The following is a 27842-nucleotide window of genomic DNA, read 5'->3' as shown; positions in this document are numbered from 1 at the left end:
TCTAAAATGAATGAAATATATCACAATAAAAGGAATATCAATCTCTTTCTAAGATATATACTCTTTATAATTGATTGATATGGATAATTTTATTTATTCTTTAAAAAAAATTGACTAAAATTTATTATAAATCATCAATTTGGTGGATCATAGTTTTAAATCAAGAGAAATAATCATTATGAGAAGTGTGAACCCTCAAAATGGATCATTTCTAATAAATTTAAGCAAATTACAAAAGAAGTGTTAGAAAAAAAAATACCAAATAATAATATTGTTAACATTCCTTTCATAATATTATAAGATACAAGTAGTTCCTAACACTCATTTGCATTTTACTAGCCTAGTAACTCGTGTCATGCACGAATTTTTAATTTATAATATATAAATCCATTATTGTTATATTTTAATGGTTAAAGAATAATTTAAAAGTAATCAGTAACTTAATATATATATATATATATATATATATTACACCATTTAATTAATAATTTTTAATTGAATAATTATATTTCAAAATAATCATTGAATTAAAAGTTCTGTAAATTATATTTATCAAATTTTATATTAATCAAAATTTATTTAATATCTCATTTACATAGATCAAAATTAAAGTAATATATATATTTAAAATATATTAAAATATGAATTATTTTATCACTTTTTTTTATTGATATTCAATTTTCATAAAATTTAACACAAGTAATTAAGACATATAATAATAATTCAATGATTTGATAAATCAAATTTGAATACTATATAAAATTATTAAATGATGTAATAGTTGGTGTAAGTTACACCTTTTTCCTACATATATCAAATAAATGTTTAATAATAACGAATTTATGTATAATAAAAAAACATAAAAAGAAATGTTCTTATTTTCAAAAGTAAAAGTTTAAAATTATAGTAAGAGTGAGTAAAATGATCTTTGTATAATTGGTAAGGAACTAAGCATTGGATGCATAGTGACAAATGAGCTGCAGTTTCAAGAACAAAACAAAAGTTCAAAAGGTGACTATTGATAAGATTTCCTAATATTTTGCTGTATGAGTGGATAAAGACAAAAGCACAATGATATTATACAAAGTCAATTGACATTTCGAATTTGTATAGTTATTTTAAAAGAAAATAAAAAAGCTTGAGTACATAACTGGTATTCAATTTATTTCAAACTTTTGATATCTTATGGTCATTGAAAATTCATTTCTAAATTGGAATAAAATTGTTTTATAGAAGAAAAAGAGATAAAAACAAACAACGTGACATCTATCACGTGATGCTAATTATAAGTGATGGTACTAATTTGATTTAGGGTTTGATTGGTAAAAATAATTGATAAATTAATTGAAATTTTAAAAAATTAATTTTTAATTTAAAGTTAAAATTTTTTAAATTAACTTATTAAATTTAAAGTATTTGATAAAATTAATTCTTAAACTAGTTTATAAACTAAAAATGACATAAATAATACAGTATGTCAGTTGTTTGCAAAATATTTTTTATATTATTATTTTTAAAATACTTCTATTTACAGACAAAAAATATTTGTAAACAGTTTTTTTGTGTTTTTATTACGATTTTTAGGTAGTTACAGTTTACATTTTTAGTTTATACATTGTCTTTGTATTTTTTGTTTAAAGATTATATATTTTATTAAATTTTAAAAATATATTGTATAAATAATAGAATAATTAAAACGAATAGTACAGTATTGAAAGATATACTATGCGAGAAATTTTATTAAAGTACTATTAATAAAAATGAAAAAAATGATAATAAACTACAAATTACAAGTTCAAATATTACTTTTGTGATGTACAATATTTGTAGCTTATATATTACCCTAACTATCCACTACTCAGTCAACTTAGTGGTTCATTCAAATATTACTTTAAATAGTATGTAAAATAAAGTTATAAAATAATAAAATAAATACATTTGACAAACAAATCTATTTAGTCTAATTAAATTATAAAAGAATTAAACAATTTATAAATAAATAAAATAACTTGTTAAACACACTTATTAGTTTACCCTCTAAAAATTATGTTGCCAGAAAGATATTTTAATATGGCTAGCAACCACAAAAAACAATAAGATAACACACCATAAAGAAGAAACGCATGATGCAAAGAAAAAAATGATCTAATTTTTTAGTGGTTCCATTTATCTCATCGCTCTAAAGATGTCCTTGTTGCTTCACCATAGATAAGGATTGATGTGTAGGTCTTCTTCTGGGGCCCTAGATTGTCTTAAACTTTCTCACTCCGATTATTGAAGGACTGGTTTATCATTGTACCTCCACGCATTATGTCACTCCTCGGAATCTTTCATCAATGGGAGAGATTCAATTATATTAACCTTTTTAGTTACAGCCATCATTGATGGAGAATGACTTGTTTCTTAAATATCGTTCGAATTCAAACTCGATCAATTAGCTTTCAAACCTAATGTTCACTTTTTGGATTTGGCCAATGGCCATGAGATGAAAAATAAAGTTATATTTTCTTATTATAAAATTTAAAATTAATTTTATAATTTATTATGTACGTATGCATACATTCAATCAAAAAATCGATGATTAACTAACGATGGAATAATGAGTCTATCTCTCTGCCGTTCTCATTATATGTAACAAAATGTGTAAAATAATGCTAACTATTATTACACAGGACAACAACCAAAAGAAAATGTAAATGATATCCAAATAAATATTACTCAAAACATAGTATTAATATTTTGCATTTTCTTCGATATTTTAATTTATTGTTTAAATAGAACAGTAGCACGTGTTTTGAAAAGAAAATTTTAGCAATTCAAAATATCCTTTATTTATATAAGAATATTAAAACGGCTACCGACAGTGGGAAAATGAGATAATAAAATAACACATAATAAGAGACTGAACAGATTTATTAATATTATTTGGTGTTTTAATTTTTTTAGAAGAATTAATATTATATTATTTAGTGTTGACAATAGAGAGATTTGGCATTTCTTATAAAAATATTTTAGGTGTATTTTATTTTCTGAAAGATATCTTAGTTAAATACACCAACATCTTTTTATAAATCCTTTTTATTTAAATAACAAAGTTAAATGTATTTGTATTTTTAAGATATAAAATACATTAATTCACGTTTTAGATATTAAAATAATTAATAAAACAATATATCGTCATAACATATTATTCATACTAAAATTAAGTTGTGTTTTCAGATTATAAGAGTAGAATTGACCTATCAATCAAATACTTTTAGGTGCCTTATGGTTATTAAGTTTGGTTTGGTTGAGTAAAAATGAATAAAATGAAAAAGAATTAAAAAATATATTTAAATTAAAGTAGTGTAGTACCAGTTGAGATGACATATATTTTTTAATTTTTTCCCCCTTTTTTCTTACTTATTTCTTGACAATCAAACTCATCCTAAGTTCATGTGGTCCTCTAAATTGCCCGGCTTAATTTGTCAGTTCCTGTGGAATAGGCAGACATGTTTGACTTTTATATTCCCTTTATGCATGTATATATATATTTTTATACTTTTCAAAATTCCCTTTATGTATGTATTTTTAAAACTTTTCAAAATCACTCCCTTGAGTAACCTGTGAATATATATGTCGTACATTAACATCATCATGGTGGCGCAACCTCAGCATTGTCTCATTGGATACTAGTAGTTTTAATACCCAAGTTTTCATTGTCTCAACTTTTCCTTTTTTATTTTAAAAACTGTATTCTCCTTTTCTAAGTGTTGAATATATCTCTGTGTGTGATACAATCAAATTTTAATTTGACACCTTGGTGTAATTAATTTGATTATTTATATATATATATATATATATATATATATATATATATATATATATATTACACTTTATTTCTTTTTAATGTAAAGGAATCATTTAAAATTTGTCAATAATTATGAAAGTGTCTCTCAATTATATTGTGTCTTTTTCTACAACTTTTTGTATCACTAATTACCAATTAATTTTGAATGTCTCCTTATTAGTTTTTATTATTTTAAAAAGTAAATTGAGGTTTTAAATAATACCTTTAAATTTAACTTTAAAATTTTATTTAAAATCTTGATTATGCCATTTTTTAAAGGGACGGAATCGATAAGTGTTCAAAACTAATTATTAATATTGTGTTGAGAAGTGAAAATCACCATATGAAAATAATGATGTTAGAACTTGATCTCCGAACTGATTCGTAGGGTGAAAAGGGAAAATATAAGCTAATTAACAGTTGTATGCATTCCGCAAGCTTAAGGATTAGCCACCAGAGGATGGAAGATTAATGCATTCCATATGGCCCTCAACATGCATGTCAACATTTAATGAGGTCCAGGTGAGACGTAGATGGATGTGGCTGCATGACCTTTCAATTATGTCCATATGCATTGCTTAAATGATCGATTAAATCACATCACACGAATGTGCTTTATGATTGGGTCCTATCCCTTCCAATTTTTGGTATTTTGCTACACTTTTTATTTGTCCCTTCTAAATTATAAATTGAAGCTGACTTGTTTAGCATTTCATATTATTTTGCGTACATTGTCCATACATGTGAATTTTACTCAAAATAAAAAGAAGGATAGGATTCATATTTGCAAGAAGGAAAAATCTAAACTGAAAACCCTAATTTGGGATGGATTGATAAGAAGAGAAGAGAGAGAAAGATAAGAAGGGGAAAAAATTGAGGAGAAAATGAATGATATAATAAGTGATATGTTAAGAAAGAAGAAGAGAAATAGTAAAAACTAAAAAGAAAAGAAAAAGTAGAAGAGAAAACAAATATAAATTTAAAATAATTCTCACAAGAATTTAAATTTCTTGTTTTTCCTTTTAAATTATCTAGTATTTACACGAATTTCTGTAAACTCCCCGTACTTATTTTCTTCCTACATATCATAAATAAAAAGTATCTACATGAGTTTACGGCAAATCTGAGGCGGCAATTTATCAAATAAACTATTAATTACTTATTATGCAGTTTTACTTGAGTATAAATTTTGACATGTAAATTTTGCAAAGCGTTTAATCCAAGTGTAGGATTTTATTGATGAAATGAACTTCCATAAAGAAAATGGGAAATATCGAACTGCACGAAAAATGCTTTGGTGGTTGATTTCGGTGATTGATGTGTTTTTAATGCGAGGATTTGGTATATTGGGGGATGAACTTCAGTAGTTTTATACGTAAACATATAGTTGGTTAGCATTTTTGTGTATTCACCTCTTCCTCTTGGTTAGTAGATATTTATTCTCATTGGTTGGAAGCTGGACGGGTGTTTCGGTTAAGTTTGTACATGGATTGTATGCACGACTTGTGTCATATAAATATTAATACATATACTTTTGCTGACAAAAAAAACAAGAACTGCACGAAAAAATATCGATGAATGCTTTTTATTAGTTATTTTTATATGTATCAGTCGTGTTTAATTGTTTATCGTTAAATATAAATGATTATTTGTTCTTCATCTTTACTAATAAATTTAAGTTTTTACGAGTGCTGAAAACCAAATTAAACTGCACTAAATCACTAGCGGATAAAATAATGAAAAACTGAAAACTTAAAAACCCTGTATTTTTTTATTCAGAAACATTGTATAAATTATTTTTTACTAAAAAATATAAAAAAAATATTAAACTAAATTGTAAAAATTCAGTTTGATGGCATTTTTGAATTTAATAATATATATAAATTGAATTAGACTTATTTACAAGTTTTTTTTTTATATTTAATTCAGATAATTTTTTATTTAAAAATTAAATCAAACCGCAATACAAACACCTAATAGTTCTCACAAAAATAAATGTCTATTGCAAGTTTGACATTTAGTCTAGAAATAGGGTATTTCATAAGCATCAAATTATGATAATTTTTTTTGATCTATTTTGGGTGAAAAGAGGAAGGATATATGACAAAATAAAAATAAAAAAGCAGAGAAAAAATGATAGATGTAATAAGTGTGTGAAGGAAAAGTTATTGAGTATAAGATGATATGAAAATAAGATGAAAGAGAAAATTAGTATGCTTATAATTTTTCTAATCGATCAAAATAATTAATGTCTTGAGCCAAAGATGGTCCCCTTCTTGCTTCATATAATTAGGGCCATTTTTCCTTATAATTATCGGGGTGCCCCCCTTGGCTCGTCTCTTACCTCCTTTGATTGAATAGTTGATATTTTTCTGCATGAAGTAGGCTAGATTTTCTCGTGCAGTATATATGTTGCTATTGGTGGCATGCAGGGAACATAAATTGCTATGTGCTTTTATTACTCTTCCTTTATTGGCTACCTGGAGTGATATGGTATCAACAGCTTTTGTTGAATACAAGGAGGTTGTAACGGTTGATTTTTTTGAAGTATCATAAAGATAAGTGGAAAAGAAAGATAGCTGGGGAATTAATTTGTTAGACACAATGAAGGTTACGTATGACAACAATTGTCTTGATGGAATAGAAGGGGAAGTGGCTTTTTCTTGTTATCTCCATGATTACTTAATATTTACATCTACATGATAATATTTTTTAACCTTGATTTAGAATTGGTGTATACAGTCATGATGACCAATACTTAGACGTAGGTTGTGGCACTCTTTGTGTCCTACATGTTTCAATATATATCTTATTTTGCTGATTAAAAATAAATAAATTGGAGTCCAAATGATCATCCTCGGACAAGAGGAAATATAATGCCAAAAAGGGAAGCATTACTTTCACAGGGGAAGCTATAGATCCCCAAATAACTGGTAACTACCGGGTGTCAATTCAAACAATAGTTGCTGAATTAATTAAAGAGAGACAACTTCATTACGCTATTACCTTTAAAGTTCAAACTGCTTCGTTCTCCTTTTGTATGGTTCCTTACAATAACGTCTCATGATGATGCTCATAATGCACTCCATCTAGTGTATTTATTGACTATTGAGTTAATGCTGCTATATATTAACATCAAATCAAATCATTGATGTTTTTTTTATGTAAATTCATTGATGATTCTAGAAAAAAACGTTTGACACTTAGCTATAGCTATAACGATATATATAGCTTCATATGCATGTGGTATTGCTTTGTACATATATGACTATGAAATGAAATCTATTTGAGAGAATTAAATACACTGTTCGTGTATTTACGAAAAGTCTCATTGAGAGTTACACGAAAAGACGAAACGACGATTGCGGGAACTTATTAACTCCAATGTCATTGTGATCATGAGATAGCATCTTCAATGTGGTCATAGATCGAATTATTTGTTATACATTATTCCACAAACATAAAATTAAAAATAAACTGCCTTATGTTAAGTTTACTAAATACAAAGAGATAGAATCATTAATTCTTTGAGCTGAGTTATGTCAGTTGTACTTTTTTTTTTTGTATAAGCATTACAATTACTATTCTCTCCTCAGTGCAAAAAACTTAAGGTGAAAACGAACTCTTAAAAAGTCAATCATATTTAGCCAAAATTTGGAGTACATTCCATCTATGTGTCTCCCAGAAAGAATTGCATCAAACAAATGACTCATCAAATTCAATTCGTTTCCCTCACTCTTGATTATGCGCTCAGATTGCAGAATTAGGCATGCATGATGTGATTGAACTGGCTAAGATTAATTTGGAGAGGCAAAGAGTTGTAAATATTGAAGCAAGAGTAATCGTATTTGAATAAAGCACGATTTGAATAAACTTATATATATATATATATATATATATATATATATATATATATATATATATATATATATATATATATATATATATATATATAAGCATTTGGATAAACTTCTTGACAATCACAATAAAAAAAAACAAGTAAATAAATAAAAAAAATTATGCACCTTTCTTTCTAAAAAGTTTTTTTCATTAATTATTTTATGTTGATGTTAAAGTGCATAACTTGAATTTAGTTGATGAGAAATGTTTGATTCTTTTTGGAGAAATTTATTCAAAATAGTTCCAAGGCTATTTGTTTGTATTTTTTAAAGAATATTTTTAATTAAAAAAATTTGTGTATGTTAAAAAAGCGAATCAATTTAAAGCTATTCGATATTTTTTAAAATTAGAAAATAACTTCTGAATAATTTTTAATAATAACATAGTAAAATTACCTTTCTATAAATGCTATAAATTTGATTCTTGATTTTTTTTTTCTATTTTGAATACAAATGATTTTTATCCTAAAAATATTTTAAATAATTTTATACTAGCTAGCGTCCTAGGAATTTATTACATAAAAATAATATTTTATATTAAAAGTGATAATTACTCTTAAAAAAAGTGTATCTTTGTATTACTGATTTAAAAAGAGATATAGCTGACACACACAACACTTATATACACATATGGATCGAGAATTAATCTCCGGAAGGAAAAAAAGAATGCAAGAATGTGAAACTTTATTAAAATTCATTAATTAGTATACTCGAAAGTTCAACTGCGGGCGGGTACACAAGGAAAGAAGCCAAGACAGGCAATAAACAAGGCAATGTCACGATCTTCAGCCTAATTAAGCAGGATGAGTCCTGACATTTTATGGGTCCAGTGTAAAATAATAAATAAAGGATCTCTTATTTTTTAATAATTAGTGTATTACTCCATTTTTTGGTTCTCTCTCAGTTTCTTGCTTTCTATACCTTTTATCATAAAAAAAATATTACCATTTCCATAAAGCTAGAAATTGGTGTAGGTTATTGAATAATTTGGTGGAAATTCAATGTTCAATTGGTTGTAGCCTTTAAATTTGAGATTTAAATTTTGGAACTGCCATTGAATGCGCTGAATTGAGAAATGGAGAAAAAATTGAAACGATAAGTGGTGCGTGAACTATATATATATATATATTGGCCAGATTGATTAGTGTGTGAATGATCAATTATATTAAAATGTTTTTTAAAAAATATTACAGCAAAATAAAAATCTGGGCCCCTCAAATTTATGGACCCAGTATAAGTACACCTCTGAACATAGTTGAAGGTGGGGCCTAAGGATGAGTACACACATGTGCAATATATGATATCTTCAATTTTCAAAAAAGGAAGTTGCAGAGAGCGGCAACACTCAGCTGAGACATACATGCAACAAACCTTTCGATTCAATTATTGGTCTTTAGAGATGGATGAAGAGGAATGGGACATAGCTTAGCTCATGCATGCAGGACCCAATGCACATAAGAAATCTCTATATATGCTTGCATTTGCTTGGGGGCCAATGATCCTTCTTTCCACACATGGGACCCTCTTCAATGAGTAATTCCGGACTGTGATGAGATTGTACAACTACTTATGCCATAGCCATCATTTCCATCCAATGGAATAGAATATACCTATTCACATGCACACCTCCATCTCCATGTATTTGAATTATTAATTATATACGTTAAATATTTATATCATATAATTTATAATACTTTTATAACATTATTATACTTGCCAAAATCTGGGTATTTGTCTGCTGAGTCTTAACAAGCTGCTGGTCTGCCACGTCATCCTTCTAGTCCTCCAACAAACTTCTCCATGGGCGCGAAGGTAATACATGTAAAAACCCTCCAAACTCAAGTATTGTGATCCTCGTGGTAATTATCTTTACAATTCAACCATACGAACAAGGTTCCATCCCGATACAAAAACATTAATCAACACATCACACTGGAACTCAAGTTAATTAGGGTTTACACTTAGTCATTTTGTGTTAGAAGGAAGTGGGTTTTATACCTATTTACTGTATCAATGTATGTAACATTGTAAGCGTCACAGAATATCTGGCGTAACTATTTGTTCATGTTCTCCATGTATATATATATATAATCAAGTGACAGTTTTGATTAGAAGTCAAAGTCTCTTGATGTGACTATTGTTTTCTTCAGGCAAATTTACTTTACAGGGTTTCTTTTAGAAACTATTTACGAAAGTGGGTCTTATTTATAATAAATTGCAGAGGGGGTTTGTTTTTACGTGGGTGCCGCCATTGACACTGGCGGGAAGGGTGAGCCGCCAGTGCCAATGGCGGTATAATGGGTACCGCTAGTAGCAACAGCGGGACAGGCACGGCTGAGTAGGAGTGAGAAATGGGTATCGCCATTTCTCCTGACGAGACATGCCTACGTAGGCAGTCCCGCCTTTGGAACTGGCGGGATAGGGGGAGAGAGGAGAGAGGGATGGGATGCCGCAACTGCCAGTTGCGGGACAGTAGGGCCATAATGCTTAATAAGTGCATGTATTTGTTGCGAATCTGGCATTGCTGGTAGCACAAGATTCAGGTTCTTCAAGCATGCAACAGGTAGTAGCTCTTCTCCCATGGTCCAGCCATTGCTGCAGAAAAAAGTACCAATAGAAACACCTTTCCCTAACATGCCACGGTCACAAGTTCTTAAACTCCATACCTGAAATGAAAACTCTGGAATTCTAGAACCAGTAGCGAATATTTGGCGGTAAGGTTCACATTTATCGGTGAGGTCAGCACGAACACAACACATTTCATCCAACAAAGGCTTGTCATGTTTGTTAGTAACCAAATAGCCAAGGGCCTTGTAACCTTCAGGAGGTTCAGGTAGCCAAAAGTATACACCTGGAATTTCCATATTTGCTGCATTATGACTCCAAACTAGCTTAAAATCAAGGGGATTCTTCAGAGGAGGTATCGTATCAGCATTTTGAGGAGAGCAAATTTTGGCAACAAGTACAAAACCATGCAAAGGCTTGCCACTGGGTTGACAATAGTGACCAAGGATATGGAAACTTTCTGGTACTCCCACAGGCCTAAAGAATGTAACAGCTTTTTTTGTGTCTAGCATAACACTGCTGCTCGAAATAAACTCAAACCTTGTGACTTTGGAAACTTGTATTTCACCAAGGTTTACAAGGCCAGAAGCAAAACCTTGTCCTGTAATGAAATAAAGATGTATTAGTTCAGAGAGGTAAATTAATGTTCTCTCTCAAGATGTTATGTGGCATTGAGACTGCTATGTTATGCAAGAACAACATTAATTCTCTCTTTTTTTTCCTTCTTGGATCTATATGATACCACACCACCAATCTATCAGGGTATAATTGTTAGTTTCAACTATAAACTTACTGCAAATCATTACCAAAGATGAATTCCTAAAAGAAAGAATTCAGCTTTGATAAATCATAATTTGTAAATCATTCTATTATGGATGTCATTAATTACTGAGTGCACTGCATTTTTTTTTTTTTTTACTGAATATCAAGTTTCATCAAAACAGAAACTTGGCATGGGGAAGGAGGGTGCATAATTGATAATCCGGAAAGGAATGAAAAAGCCAATTCATCAACTCTGCATAGGAAGAGACAAGGGATATTTATTTGCATAAAAAATGAAACAAAGGGAGATGCATATAAAGCCAAAATAATAATAATAATAATGCATATTCCTATCATCAAAATTTGTGATATTAGGGAAAAGGCACACATAAAATTCACACCTTGAGGCCATTGAGAGATTGGAGCCGGAAGAGAAAAGGTTTGGACCATTGCATTTGCATTAATTATTCCAACGAAAGCAATTGGAGCCACCTTTCTCCATCAATTATGGCCCTACTGTCCCGCAACTGGCAGTTGCGGCATCCCATCCCTCTCTCCTCTCTCCCCCTATCCCGCCAGCTCTAAAGGCGGGACCGCCCACGTAGGCATGTCCCGCCAGGAGAAATGGCGGTACCCATTTCTCACTCCTACTCAGCCGTGCCTGTCCCGCTGTTGCTACTAGCGGTACCCATTATACCGCCATTGGCACTGGCGGCTCACCCTTCCCGCCAGTGTCAATGGCGACACCCACTTAAAAAACAAACCCCCTCTGCAATTTGTTATAAATGAGACCTACTTTCGTAAATAGTTTCTAAAAGAAACCTGTAAAGTAAATTTGCCGTTTTCTTCAATTCTTTTACAATTTGAAGTGATTTGATGTGAACATAGTTAATTACCGTTGATGCATTGCCCCCTGATATAAGAAATTTATTGTACACGGTGGCTGTCGGCAAATCCGTTTTAACCCATTTGCTAATTATTAATTTATTCACTGCATGTTAATGATCAATTGATGTGAAACCGAGACTAATTAATTTATATTTTTATATTTTCCGGTGTGAATGAAGGACGGGTGAATTTGCATTTGTATTGCCTGTGTCTGCCATTATTTTATCTTGATGGTCACCTGCTGACTTCTCCCGCTCAAATGGTACGTCGTTGACGCTAAATTAAACTATAATAATCTGCCACATTTTAAGGGTTGATTTAAATTGTGATTAACAACTGCAATTATGACCACTAATATAAATTGTGTGCTTTTTCCACCGTATTATGACTATATTTGGCATGCCATCATTATATTTTTATATGTACTTTTTTCTGATTGGTGTGGGATGTTCAAACTTAATTAACAATTTCATATTTAACTCATATGAGATATGTACCTTTGATCTTTAAAAAAAATTACGTTTTTTTTTTTGCAATGCTGGAAAATATCTCTACGTGAAATTTGAATTGATAGATAAATTCATTTTCTTGTCTATTTTGTATTTTACATTTTACCTATGTTAATTTGTTGATCGTATTTGCTTACCTTGTGTTATTTTCTTGTCTTAATTAATAGGCACATGTTACTCGATCATAAACCTCATCATGGAAACATATCATCTTTTCGGTATTTTTAGATGCACCATGTTTTAGCCGATCATGTGTATTTTCACGTTTTTTTATTTTTCTTTTGATTCATTAATAAAAACTAATTCTCTCAAATGTATCTTCATATACAAGATGTATATATACAATGATGAAATTCTATTTTCTATATTGGTTGTGATCATAAGTAATATAAAAAAGTCAAATTTTACGTAAATTATAATTAAAACTGATGTAAAAAGTTTTTATTTTATATCATGTGTAGTATCTATCTAGAAAATACTGACTTTTCCATATTTCACATCTAGATACATGGTGCAACATATGTGATGGAATGGAGTAAGGATTCTAACAACTTGTTCATATGAAAGAATATTGGGAGGTTAAAAAATGGAAAAATTATCAAAATTTATAAGTCAATTGCTGTCACAAGAAACCTTAGATACGTATAAATAAGAAAAACCCTAATGCTGGAAAACCCTAAAAGTAAGATATAACAAAATGCCAAAAACCCTAAACGTAAGATATAACAAAATGCCAAAAGGTTAAGCATAATGAAAAATACAAACTTACTTAAAAGATTATTTTCATATGAAAAAGTGTACTTGTTTGTCAAAAATGGATAATGTTGACTTTCTTAGTCAACCTTAGTCAATTTTACACTACATCAACACATAACTAATATGAAATATAAAAAATATATACTAATTTCCCACCATGGAAAATTTACGGGAAAGGGGATTATTACAGGACTTTTTTTTTAATTTTATTTAAGTCGTAAAAAAGTAAATAAATTATGATTTTTTTTTCTTTCTTTTTAATTTTAATGTGAAGTTGTAAATTGGTTTATGATCTCAAAGTATTTTCATTTTTTAAAAATATTTATTAGAAGTTGTAAACCAATTTATGACTTCAAAGTCATATTTTTTTAAATTAATATTTAATGAATTTAAATTAGATTTAATTTGTAGTTTTATTTAATATTTTTGTATATTATTTTATTTACTATTTTCTATAATATTAAATATTATTATTTGTTTTGTAAATTAGAAAAATAATGTGCACAAAAGACTTAAATTTAAATTAAAAAAATAAAAATGTACTACACATATTTGTTTAAGAAAAATATTAATGGTGAGATGATGTCCTACAATGAGTTCTTTTTTATATACGTCGAAGTTTTTCATTTTGTTACACTTGATTTGTTGGTGTTTGTTGTCCTCTAGTTCTATGACATCTTCCTTTTCTTGTTCTAGGATGATCATGTGTAATTGTTTAATGTTGTTGAGGAACATCATCACCATCATGGTCATCATTATCATCATCATCATTATCATTGTTGTTGTTGTTGTTATCATCATCTTTCTCCTCACCCTCATGACCCATGTCATGCATCTAAGTAAGTAATGATGAATAATAACAAGAGCTCGATGGTGGTGGGTTATACAAATGGCAGACTATTGAAAATGATAACAAACCTTTGTGAGTGTCCTTTAGAAACATTTGAGGTAAAATGAACTTATATTGAGTATTGAGACATATATAATGAAACTCCTAGTGTTTGAAAACTTTGTTCACATCTTTGAGGCATATATCCAGAGAAGCCCACTAATTGATAAATAGATTGTGCATGTGATTGATTATGTTGAGGGCATATATCCATAAACATGCATTGGAGGTACATTGGGTTCAACATGTGATTGATGGTGGTGATGGACACGATAATACTAAAAATTAATTCAAACCAAGTTAGAAATAATAATAAATAATAATAGTAATAATTTATCAAAATTCTTAAGTAAACTTATAACCTCGGTAGATGGTGTCCCCTCACACAATATATATCGTTTAATTCAATGTATATACCATTGCATGTATTTTGAATTTTCATGTAAAATACCATGGTGAACTTCACCTTGAATAATATAATCATTCAAATGATTTCATTTTTTAATCCAGTGACGATGATGGTAAGGCCAAAAAATATATGTTCTACCTCTCATATCTATGTCGTGGAGTGTATCTAGGTTTAGTGGGTCATTTGAAATATTTTGTCATAGTCCAAATTGTATCATGATCATATCTACTGTATGTCATTCCACAATTGCGAAACATATGAGAGATACTTTTGCATGAACAATCATAGATACTTCAACATTATTAATTAATCGCCTTATTTGAGGTGTCTCATAAGGTGTCCACAATAAATGCAAGACATATATTATTATTGTCACATACTTATTAATGAATAGGAAACACAAAGAAATACTTAATATAAATAATAAAAAATGACTTGTCTTATTCATATGTAATCTATCAAATATTATGCGTATAAGTCTAACTGCATGGTTGAGAATATTTGTTTAGCTCACTAGCTGAGATCACCTTCGTGCAAGAGGAAATCTAAGTCCTTGTTCTACTTCTTCGTTAAATAAATCATTTTTCCCTTGATATACTTATCAGGTGGAATGTCCTCTAATAAGGCTTGACAAGTAACATATACATTACCATTAATGACACCAGTTACAGGTAGTTCATCAATTTTGAGGACTAGCTGCAAGGCCTCAACAATTATAACATTCTACCAATGTGTGTGTTTTGTATTGCATTCGCCGCATTGCGTCAAATTTTAATAAAGAGTTTAAAAATATTGACTTAAAAAAATAAGTCATCAATAAGGGTAAACTTCAAAGCACTTTATGCGTCAAATATATTGTTACTCATTATGTTTTGTCTTTTTTCATAAGATATGAGATGAGGAAACTATGATTTAATGTAAAGTTGCTTGCAATGCAATAAAAGTTTCAACAAGCAGTAATTGGTTGGACCAAATTCCTAGGAGTAAATGGACTCAGGTCTATCATGAAGGAAAACGGTATGGGCATATGACTACCAATCTTGTCGTGTGTATAAATTTTGTTTTGAAAGAAGCCCGAACATTTCCTATTACTACCTTAGTCAAGGAAACATTTAATAAAATAAATGACTCATTTGTTACTAATCGGATGAAATATGATAAAGGCAAGACATAGGCACTCTAAAGAGGTATATGTCATGATGCAAGAAAATCGACACATTGTTACCTTGCATTACGTTTGGATGTATGTTCGAGAGGCAGGGGATTTTGAGGTTCAAGAGATTACAAATATCCGACTTGGGTGACGAGCAATGACATGCATTATTTAATTGAATGAATGGTGGTATGATTGTGAAGAATTTCAGGCACTTTGAATTCTTTGCTCACATGCAATTGCAACATGTGCTTTTTGTAATTTAAAAGGTGACGACTTTGTTGATTCTGTATATAAGTTGGAAAACATTTAGAAAGTTTCTCAACATCAGTTTTATTCCCTTGGAAGTGAAGATAAATGACCTCAATATTTGGATTCATATATTATGTCTGATCCTTTGAAGTCACAAGACACGATAGAAAGACCAACCATTAATCGTATACATAATGAAATAGATGAATCAATTTCAAATAGACCTAAAAAATGTTCATTATGCAGAACTAAAAGACAAAATCATAGTAATTATTCATACAAGTAAGTTGATGATTAATATTATTTCTACTTTTTAATTTTATATTTGTGTTTAATTTGTATTGTTCATTTTATATTAATGTATTATTTTATTTTTATTTTAACAATTACTTTTATTACTAAATTATTTTTTGTTGTTAATATTAAAATTATTTATCAAATAAAATCAATTAATAATACTGTATGGAATTATTAATTTATTTAATGATAACTGTAAAAATTAATTAAAAAATAATTAAAAAGAATTTAATATTATTTGATAAATTTTAAGTTAGTATTATTTGTTAATATTAATAACAAAAATATTGAACTAGAAATTAAAAATTGAAACTAATTTAAATTCATTAAAAAGTAAATTACAAAAAATTATGACTTTGAAGTTGTAAATTGATTTACGACTTCTAATAAATATTTTTTAAAAAATTAAAGGACTTTAAAGTCATAAAAAAATTTAAGACTTCACATTTAAATTAAAAAAAATAAAAAATCATTTACTTTTTTACGACTTCAGTAAAAAAAGTCATACAATTATTTATGATTTTATCATCAGAAGTAGTAGAATGTATTACGACTTATCCTTATTTGAGTATTAATTTAAAATTTTATTTCATTTTATAACTTAAAAGAAAAATACTCCTTTTTAGTAACTTTTTAAAAAATTACTGATGAACTGTTCATTTAATATTTCAGAGACTTCAATTAATTTTTTTTATCAGTTTAAAATTATCTTATATGTTGCTCGTAATTGTTTTGTTTGGGCAAGATTTTTTTTCATCAAAAAAAAATTTTCCTATGCTAAATTAACTTTGAAGTGGGAGGATGCTAACCCTAACATCAATCATTAAGTTTGGCTAGCAGCTTTTGTCTTCTTGCATGCAACTAATTAATACACACCAGTTGCATCATGTTGAGTTGCACGGTATCTATTAGGAAGCAAATACTTGCTATATATTGTCCAAACAAGCGCACACATTGCGAAAGGAGATAAAAAGGAGAATAAAGAAATTTAGCGACTAATAATCTTTTGATTTGTTGGCATTCGGATGATTTACGTGACTGGTGATTTGTTTATAAATTATAAACCTACTAGAATATAATGATTCGTATGTACGGGTAAATAATTTTTTTTAATAATATATGAGAAAAATAGGAATTGAAATTATGATTAAATAACATATTATATTATTATATAATGTCAAATTTCATTTTCTACAATTTAATTATGACTTTACATTTTTTCTTTACATGTCAATTCATTACATATAAAAATTAGGATGAAAATTTTAACTGTCACTTTTGTAACAAATATTGATATCTCATTATCTTTTTTCAATTTCTTTTTTTTATGCTAATATAAGGATCTAAAATTTTATGATGAAAAACACTTATAGGATTATAATGCTAAATTTTTTATTTTTTATACAAAGCTAACGTTTTTAATTATTATGTAAAAATATAATTCTTAAATTGATTTCAAATGTATGTAATTTTGTATTCCATTTAAATTGTATATTTTTGGTGCTAAAATTAGTATTCCAATTAAATTGATTTCAAATTAAATTATATTTCTTAATTGGATGTGACAATAATCAAGCTATATTCATGAGTAAATTTGCAATCAATAATCAAATGTTTAATCAATTAATAAATGATTTCTTGAATAAATGGATAATTTTAATTATTACCTTAAATATAAATTCGGCAATGAAATTATGAAAAAATGTATTACATTTATGAATTTTAAAAAATTATGTCATCAATATGTTTAGTAATGATAAATCAAATCATATTCATTTTTTTTGGTGTTGTCATTTTTTTTGCTAAAATTTATATTCAATTTAAATTGGTAAATAATGTGTACAAATTTTTCTAATTAAGAATTACTATTTAAAAACGGATTACTAGCAATCAACCATAATAACTTCAATCATTATAATTTAAAAAACAAATTACAATTATTATTATTTCAAATAAATTTATTGCATAGAGCTTTTGAGAACATTACATCTATACTTTTCTTTTATAACTTCTTTTTCTTAGTATACATTCGTTACATGTATCTTTTGTTTATTATTGAAATAACTCAAACATGATATTAATAGTGGTATTGAATCGGCATATATCCCTTTCAAATAATTGAATTACTATATGAACACAGAGTAATAATTTGACATATATTGTAAAATATAAAAACTAATTTTGATAGAGTACTATAAATGTAAACATTTTTAATTACATTCAAAAAATTACACAATATCTTAAATATAACATTTAAGATAATTTAATAATTTTTAATGATAGAATAATTTATATTTGACTATGATAGTATAGTTTTCTTATCCTTTTCATGCATTCTCATTAGCATTTAACTTTTTTTCTTGTGAGATAAATTTGGACTAAAATTAGAAAGATCTTGACTTTTCCTTTGATATTCCTGAATCGTTAAAGTTGTGATGAGATATGTACCGAGTGCAATGAATTAAACCCACATTATAATAAACATAATTTTTCATTTATTTCTCCCTTAATTAGTAATTACTACCATTTTTTAATGATTCCGAACCATGAAGTGTCTCTATGGTGGCAAGCCCTTCTTCTTTAAAAGAAGAAAAGAAAAGAAAATCTATGATATTTGGGTGTTGATGGGATGGGTTATTAGTAGGGGGAAGTTACAAAATTGTTAACTTTGTAGATTCTAATCAACAGGTTACTTGAAGTCTGAAGGGACCATCATTAACGTGTCCTTGAATACATAAGTGAGAGGTGCCTTCATTTGCCTCGTTTCATTATCTCTTTAACCTATCCCTTTCCTAAAGGATGACAACCAATTGACAAGAAACATCAACCATCACCTTGAGATAATGGGATTAGACATTGTGCTAAGCTCTTATTAAATATTGCTAATAATAATTTCACATGTCATTGCCTTATTGGACATTTTACATCGCCCAGGCCTCTAGCTACTATGGACTCCTTGATGCTAACGTCCAACAGATCAACATCTAATTCTCTCAAATCCCACAATTTATTCTAGGAAACATCCCACGTTCCTCAATGTTAATAAGTTCCACCACATAGAAGGGTCTATTAATTCAAGAAGACCTTCCTTTAAGTTGAGAATTGAACCCCCTTTTTTATTTACAATATTCATATTTGATAAATATGAGATTATTTAAAAAATACATTCTTCTTTTAATATTATTTTCCTTATACACATAAATTTTGAAATGTAATTTATAAATATTATATATTTTAAGGATTTTGAACTTTTGTATACTCGAACCATAATTATAACTCGTTAATAAAGACCCATAAGTGTTAAAGGTAATTTAGCACATGCATGTGTCACTGATATTGTCTAATTTTTAACTGCAATATGCTTATAGTACAAAAGATAATTGGCAATTAAGAAAAAGATAAAGAAATCCCTGGTCAAATTCAATGTATCAAATCTTAAATGGGTTAATTAATTATCAGGCAGATAGACTCAATTAACACCATAATTAGTGACGCACTGTCCATTACTTTTTGTCACAATGATGCTATCCTTACAATCTTGTCAAAATTTATTTTCCCACGTCCGATTTTGATTTACTACAGTTAGATATGTTAGAAATAAGGGAGAATGCTCGGCTTTTTAAGAGGAGAAAGGCATGTCACTTTTTTTCATGAGTATGCACGACAAGTCAAGTTTGATGGGAAAAATGAAAATTAGTAGAGAAAAGAGGAACCAAGAGTGAGAATAGCACGCAGTCATTATTACAAAATGACTTTAATTTGAAGGAAGAAAGCTAATACAAGAGGATTGGATCTTTAATTAATTCATATATATCAAGAACTAATTTTAAAAGAAAAAATTCGACCGCGTTAACATTACATCATTTTCTTCACTGATATTAACTTTAAGATGTAGGATTAATTTCCCATGCTCAAGGTTTGGTCTCATCAACTAATGATTTACTACATAACGTGCGTCACCATTTCACTGTAGAGAACGAATGGAAATAGGATGTGCGACCTATGACGTACGGAACTACAATTTAATTTATTTTTACCTACTTCAATTTAGTCTATTAACGAAAGAGTTTAAATTTATTTATCTTTAAAATTTCAATTAATTACAATAAAACCTAAATCTTTTAATAAAGTATATAATTTTAGCCTACGACCTATGTTTAATCAGCAATTATTTAAAAATTTACAATATAATATATTTATTATTTTTATGTTAATATTTATGATATATTTATTTAATACATAAATGCTAATTTACTAAAAATCTATAGCTTTTTAATATTAAAAAATATATTTTTGATACATTTAAAGACCTTTATGAGATATATGCATTTTAATACGTACGTATTAGGACTTTATATATATATATATTTGCAACAAGAACGAACCAAACTTTGAAAAAAAAAATAATATAAAAAATAAGTCAAGTCCATATTAGTATTTTGCAAAATAGACTTGAGTTAATTGACTTCTTCTTTGTAGTATTTAACGTGGCTCTACACTCTAGTCTTGCTTTTGCTTTTTCTTTTTGAGTTTGTGAGCATTCTGGTGGGGAGAAAGAAAACTACATCGATGATGCTAATATTAGGAGACTTACCAAAGTCTTTATATATTTAATGTGCGTATCAAATAAAATGGAAATTCTTGTATGCGTGCATTTTAATCATTCAATTCATATAAAAAATCTCAATCATTCAATGATGGGTTATCCACTAAATTAAATTCAAATAATATGCATCCCCCCAGTGATTCCTATACTCTCGTAGTCCCTTTTCCCACTCTCTCTTTCTCTCCTCTTCATTCTCCATTCCCATTCAAAGTTCTTTCTGTTCTTATTTTCTTGTCACATCTGAGGACTAAGATCTCTCTTTATAAGCAAAATTAAAATTAGTTATCAATTGTTATGTTCTTTAAACACTAAGGAATCTTTTCTTCTCCAAAGTTTTTTCCCATCTCTTTCGATTTAATCCGTTCTCTATCTGTTTTTATTCAAAATAAATTTAATTGAATATTCAGATGAACATAACAGAAAAATGCACACAACTAATAACACATCTATAAACATTCACATGGGACCGAATATGATTGAAAATGTGACTAAAAACAACAGTGCCCTATACTGAAACTTATGAAAAGAGCAAAAGGTTGTCCATGAATTAACCATCTGAATTGTCCATACCAAACCGAGTGAATGTCCAAATTAACATGCACACATGGTTCTTCAAGATATAATGACAGAGTATGAAAGAGCCAATGAGTTTGCAGAACAGGAAAACGTGCCAAGGTAGAACAACCAACCCTACTACATACAAAAGCAATACATTAACCTTCCTCGCCAGAACATAGCAACTCAGATAAACCCGATGATGCATGCAGAGCACATTCATAATTACGACCACACTAAATTAATTTCTGATGTGAAATGTTTGGTCAGCCATGGGCATTGAAAATTTAAACATGAAGCTGGGTATTTGAAGCCAATTTGAGACAGTGTAGATAAAATTTGATTTAACATGTTCTAAATTAAGTAATAAAGTATGTAAAGTGACAAAATAAAAATATATGTATCTTTAATTTAAAATAAAATATCTCATAAATTCAACTCACTTTAAAATAAGGATAAGCTGGTTAGTGTAGCTTCCGCAAAGTAATAAATCACACTTCCAATCCCTGGTACTAGAGATGCATGTCTTATATTTAGTGCTTGATAATGTCACAAACAAGATTACATCACATGGATAATACATATAGCAAATAAAAAGATGCAATTTCATTCTCTGACATTTAATACTTTTCACTTTAGAGAAATTAAATTTGTTGTTAATTATTTTTGTTATGAATAATGTTATATTTTCCAAACAAAAAAATTTACATCATTTGATTTTTTAAAAAAGAATGATAATATAAATTAATTATTAATTCATTTCAATTAACAAGTGTCATAGTGAAGATGGAGGGTGCAAAACTAAGGTTTAAAGAAAATGGAGGGGATACAAAAAGAGGATTTTTATTATTTGTATACAATAGGATATTTTGGTATTAAAATATAAAAAAGGGTAAAGAGGATGTACTTAATAAATTAGAAGGAGTAAATAGCAAAAGCGATCAATTTGGTTCTAAATTTTTCCCCACCCCTTACAAAGAGCATGGGTTTGGGCTTATAAAATGATATTCTTTTTGTACCATTCACATTTCTTTTACACCCAACATATTTTTAAAAATTTTAAGTTCTCTTTTTTACTTCTTTTTCGTTTCTTTTTTTTTTGTTTTCTTTTTATACCATTCACTTGTGTTTTTTGTTGGTATAGGTTTATCACAATAAAAAAAAAAAATCAAACATGATACTCAGGGTAGGGAGACGAGATGTGATAAAAGATTAATGATAAAGATTAACCGAGGAGAGGAGACAGACTTGCGACATAACAAGGAAGAAAAAGAGATACTAATGATGTCGCCACTCCGTAGGAAAGGGAAGGAAAGAAAGTGTGAATGATGTGTAGAGGGATGAGTGTATATGAGTTTTAACCGAAGGGTACTTTCATATTTTCATTTCAATTATTGGGTGTAAAAGAAATTTTTATGGTGTAGGAATAATAACCCCCTACATAATCAACAAAATAAGCCTTTTACTGTTTTTTTTTATCAGTTTTAAAAATAAGATTTCTTATTATTCATTTCTCGTGTTACGACTCCATGCGCGTACAACCATTCTGGGCCTCCCCATCCCAATTTTGTTAGTAGCATTTTAAATGAATTAAATGTTACACCTTTAATTTTATAGTTAATTTTTCATTAAAATAACATCTTTATTTACTAGTTTGTCAAAAGAAAGACTAATATAAATCATGGATAATAGCTGCAATAAATTGGTTCAGTATAGTAAGTCAAAATTTCGATTGCCGAGCAAAAAAAAAAAGAAGTCAAAATTTCGATAAATTATATATTCAAGCCTCTACTTTTACCTTAGATTAATAAGTTTCAAAAAAAATTCTACCTTAAATTACCATACAATCCCCTCATCTTAAAATGAGTTTGTGTTTGAGTATGCCAATACCCATTAGGCTTAGTATTTTGTAAGTTCGGTTTTAGTTATACTAGATTTTTTTTAATTTTAAAATATATCACTTGTAGTATGAAGTAGTTTAAATAATACTTTATAAAGAGATGAAAAATAATTTAGATAACACATAAGAATTAAAAGTGATGCATTTTAAAATTAGACTGACGAAATTGTTTATATATGTTAAAATCGAACTTTAAAATTTTTAAAAAGAAAAATATATTTTACCTTTTTCTATACACCCATGTATGAATTTAGGTTTATATTTTTTTTCTATTACAGTAAATTATGCTTTGTCCCTTATAATTTAACATTTTCTTTACGCATCTCTTTAAACTTGTTTTAATCATTTAACACCCTAAAATTTAGGTTGAGATAAAATAAGTTAAATAGTTTTGATAGCCTTCGATTTTTGTGTTGGGTGATAGTTTTAAATAAATTAAATTCAATTAACATTTTAAAAAAATTATCAATAATTAAAAATAATTATATATAATATAAATTATTTATTACAAGTCTAAAATATAATTTATATACTAAAAAATATTTATTATTGTAAAATTTAATTATACTATAAATTTTAGTTATATAAAATAAATATTTATCCGGTAAATTTCACGAGTTAAAATATTAATTTTGTCATAATTTAAAACGGAAACAACCACTAATATATTTGAATTACCATGGGTTTTTAATGAACAAGTTTTTTATTTGTTAGCATTTAGCGTGTAGCAACGAGAAAGGATTTGGTTTAGGGGAGAAGAAAGAAAAGAAATGGGGAAAAGGAAGTGATTTGGTTTGGAAAATCAAATGGAATCAGCTACGAATTTGAGGGTTAGGGATTTCATAGCAAAGGAAGTTGCTGATTGGGACGACGAATTGATTGCAGTTGCTCGATTCAAAGCCTTTTCCGGTCAAAGATGCGATTGGGAACCCACCTTCCGCTTCTGGAAACACTTCATCATCAAAATCGCCACCCATTTTGGCCTCCTCCTCATTCGACCCTCCCAGGTATCTACCTAACTACTAACTCAGTACCAAGTACGAGGTACTAGGTTTTCCCAATTTAAATTTCCCTCCTTTGTCTCCCTCTCACCTTAAATTTGTTATTTTCAGGTCAAGAATGATTGGTTTAATCGAGGAGGGTTAACCCCTTTGTGTCTTGACGATGTACTGGTGAGTGCGAATGAGTTTATGTTTATGGTATCCAAAACCAGTTGTTTGTTTGTTTGTTTTTGTGTTTACATATTTTCATTTTCCAGTCTCTAATGTATAATGAAGGTGACATCACAAGAACTGTGGATCTTGAGGATCCAACGAGCGGGCGATTCTCCCAACTAGTCAGAAGAGTGGGTAACTTGATAACAAGGCCACCGACTCCAGATATTATGGCTGAACAATGTGTTATCGTAACTGCTATGCTTAAGGTTATCACCCACCCCACCCTTTTAGTAAGGATAGTTTAGTGAGTGCAGTCCATAAACTTTTAGCATACGTTATGTTAACACGGTTATAAGTGTTTGATTTATCTTATGCATTTGTAAATAAGATTTCCACTGTGATTGTTGCGTTTGCTTCCTTCCATGCAATGGCAGTGCTAGCAAGTCAATTAAGTTATGCAGGAGTTGGATTAAGTTTTCTGTTGTTTAATTCTGCTAGATATTTTCATTACTATGACTCTATAAATTATAGTTCTGTTTCTTCATATATAGGATAAGGCTGCTGAAGTTGTCAAACATCTATCTGAAAGTCACTGGAATTCATCTTGTATCGTTACAATGAAGAAATTTCAGGACATGTGTGGAGGACCGGATGAGGCATCTGTAATGTTGAGGTATCTGTCTGGGTGTAGAACAGCACAGTATCTATCAGTGAATAAGAAAGATTTTTTAGAGGTACAGAAACTTAGTTATTATTCTAATTAGAAAAAAAAATGGCATCATTTGATATTCTATCCTAGGAAAGTTTTTTCTTTTTTCCCTTTACATATAAGTTTTGGATGGGACATTGAATAACTTTTGACATTCTTGGTAAATAAATAGAACTCATAAAAATTCGTGCTATTATTAATACTGTCCAAGATTGTCCTGTTGCAGCAGGCAGGAATTTCAATACTGATTTCATTTATGCCTGATATACCTGTCTTATTTCAAGTTTTTATTTAACAGGGGGTAAAAGTTTCTCTCTCAGCAGGAGCATTATCTAGTATCACTAATTTAGATTATGATGTACTGCACTTGATTTGGACCACTGAGAAGCTTCAGCTACAACTGGATGTGACTGATAGGCGTTATGAATTGTAAGTTTGTTTTATAAATCTTTATACTTGTATATGCATCCTGAAGGAACGTCTAAGTTCTAACTACAAATAGTAAACAAAGTTTCAAGAGAAAATAAAAGAAAATCTTCCCTTGTATGCTGAACTATTTTCCCTTTCTTGTTCCAAAGTAAATTATTAGATTTTTTCTTACTGCATGTTCGGTTTTGATTTATTAGTAGAAGAAATATTTCTTTTTCTTTTCTTAAAACCTCTCAGTAGCATTCTGATTATAAGTTGTTTTTAACACAAAATAAGCTAATCCAAACATACATTGACAAAATAACATTGTTGATGTGCATGATATTCGCATTCATGTGATGTTTTACTTTTCTATTTTTGTTATGTGACCACTGAAATAGACCTTTTCACCTAATTGATTTTGGACCTCTTGTGATAGCTTGTGGGTTGTCCATTCTTAAAAACATGGATTAACGAACAAAAATTTGACAACAATGTAATTTGATTGGTTATACTACTACATATTTATGCTCAAAGAGAAGTATGTTTATTGTTTTCAACAGTAAAAAAAAAAAATAGCAGTGATTTTCACATCATACACTATCATCCCTTCTCAGTTAACAGCTATGCTGCATCAGTGTTGGGATTTTTCTCAAAAATGTTTAGTTGCCTCACAGATTGATTTTATTAGGTTGAGAAAATCAGCATTGGCTTCTCTACAATCTGGGAACAAAAAATTGGCCCTTAACTATGCAAGGGAGCTGAAGTTAGTCACCCAGAGTAGAGAAAAATGTTCATCACTTTTGAACAGAGTAGAGGAAGTACTTAGCGTTATTGCCGATGCCGAGTCAACAAAAAAGGTATGATTTTAAATATTGTACAAAATTGATCAGTCTATACCATAATCTGAAGAATGTTTTGAGCTGCAGATTTGTCTTTGTTACATCTGGTGATCCGTTGTTTGTTAGCAGGTTACTGAAGCTATGCAGATTGGAGCCCGGGCTATTAAAGAAAATAAGATCAGCGTGGAAGATGTTGATCTTTGTTTAAGAGATATCCAAGAGAGCATTGATTCACACAAGGAAGTTGAGAATGCCCTAGGTATATTTTGTCATATATCTTCTGTGGCATGCATCTGAACTGTGCTTTTGCAGTTTGTGTTGAAATGATTTCACTGGGTTGCATGAGATATTGAACTTAACGGGATTTCAGGATGGTGGCAATGTTTTTGTGTCTGATGTCAATAGTTAAGGATTTTAATTTTTTTGTGACAACTATTTTACTTACTGGTGACTGCAGAACGAATGCCGTCATATGTGGATATTGAGGATGAAGATATTGAAGAGGAATTCAAGAAGTTGGAGCTGGCTGTTGGGCAAGATGCTCAAGTTCCTGCACTGGAGAAGGCATTCAATGAAGAAGGAAGAATGGCTTCAGAAGCTGCTGATTTTATTAGTGACACTTTCTCAAATCTCAAGCTTTCAGATCGTCCAGCTGAGAAGCCAGGAATCACTCAGGCAGTGTCAGAGGGAGACAAAATAACAAAAAAATTAGAAATGGAAGCGGTGTAAGTTTGAAAATGAATATTATGGTTGTTGTGTTTTATTTCTGGCAAAATGACCTTTTTTTATTTAATGACCCATGGTTTGATTGTTAGTTATATATACATGTGATAACTATGTCCATTGTACAGTTAATGTTGCGGATAACTCTCCAATCGTTTGTGTTTTTAAATACTAGTGGAAGTAATTTGTCGCAATCCATGTCATTTTTTTTTAAAACACATTTATACTTAAAAGTTTCACATGGAAGGTCGACTACTATTTGATAAGACCAAAACCATGGTATGTATAGCCTAATTACAAAGTGAGCATGGTAAGGGCTAACGCCAGACAGAATCACCTTATGTTAAGAAAAAAACTTGACGGGGATTAATTTCTCGCTGGAAACACGCTGTGATCTTACCAAACAATTATAAAGCTCCTTTAAGATTATGGTTGCCGTGTCCTTGACACTGACTATAGAGTTTGCTGTTTCGAATTTCGAAGTACGCTACCAACAATTGGGAATGCTAATGGTATGAGTAAACCCTATATTACTATATTAAGATTGTAAGCATCGGTATGGTGAAAGAAATGTCCTCATCCTTATCTAGTATTTCTTCCCAAGAAGAGCATCTTATTGAAAGATACTCGAAAAAGCTGAAAACTAGATAGCCTGAGGTGATTGTTGAATATGTTTCTGATATAGAAATCTTAGAAGGTTCAGCTGAACATTAGGAATGATTTGGCACTATGGA

At 29.1% G+C, this 27842-nt stretch overlaps 2 protein-coding genes across 2 annotated transcripts; one reads left to right on the top strand and one right to left on the bottom strand.

The window, feature by feature from the left end:
• Positions 1-10112: 10112 nt before the first annotated feature.
• On the bottom strand, positions 10113-11747 carry LOC102664486 (uncharacterized). The gene is made up of 2 exons (XM_041012911.1): positions 11744-11747; positions 10113-10894 (listed from the first exon to the last, which is right to left on the bottom strand). Exons 1-2 carry the CDS (start codon positions 11745-11747, stop codon positions 10113-10115), a joined length of 786 nt encoding a protein of 261 aa, XP_040868845.1.
• Positions 11748-23918: 12171 nt separating this feature from the next.
• On the top strand, positions 23919-27260 carry LOC100783674 (charged multivesicular body protein 7). The gene is made up of 8 exons (XM_006604704.3): positions 23919-24276; positions 24382-24441; positions 24528-24692; positions 24978-25160; positions 25434-25564; positions 26235-26403; positions 26515-26644; positions 26843-27260. The coding sequence occupies exons 1-8, from the start codon at positions 24076-24078 to the stop codon at positions 27112-27114; spliced, it is 1311 nt and encodes a 436-aa protein (XP_006604767.1). The 5' UTR covers positions 23919-24075; the 3' UTR covers positions 27115-27260.
• The last annotated feature ends 582 nt before the right edge of the window (positions 27261-27842 follow it).

The sequence above is a fragment of the Glycine max genome, chromosome 19 (genome assembly GCF_000004515.6).
Source record: "Glycine max cultivar Williams 82 chromosome 19, Glycine_max_v4.0, whole genome shotgun sequence".
Taxonomy (NCBI): domain Eukaryota; kingdom Viridiplantae; phylum Streptophyta; class Magnoliopsida; order Fabales; family Fabaceae; genus Glycine; species Glycine max.
Note: the sequence above shows the minus strand (reverse complement) of the source record. Positions and strands in the feature narration are given on the sequence as shown.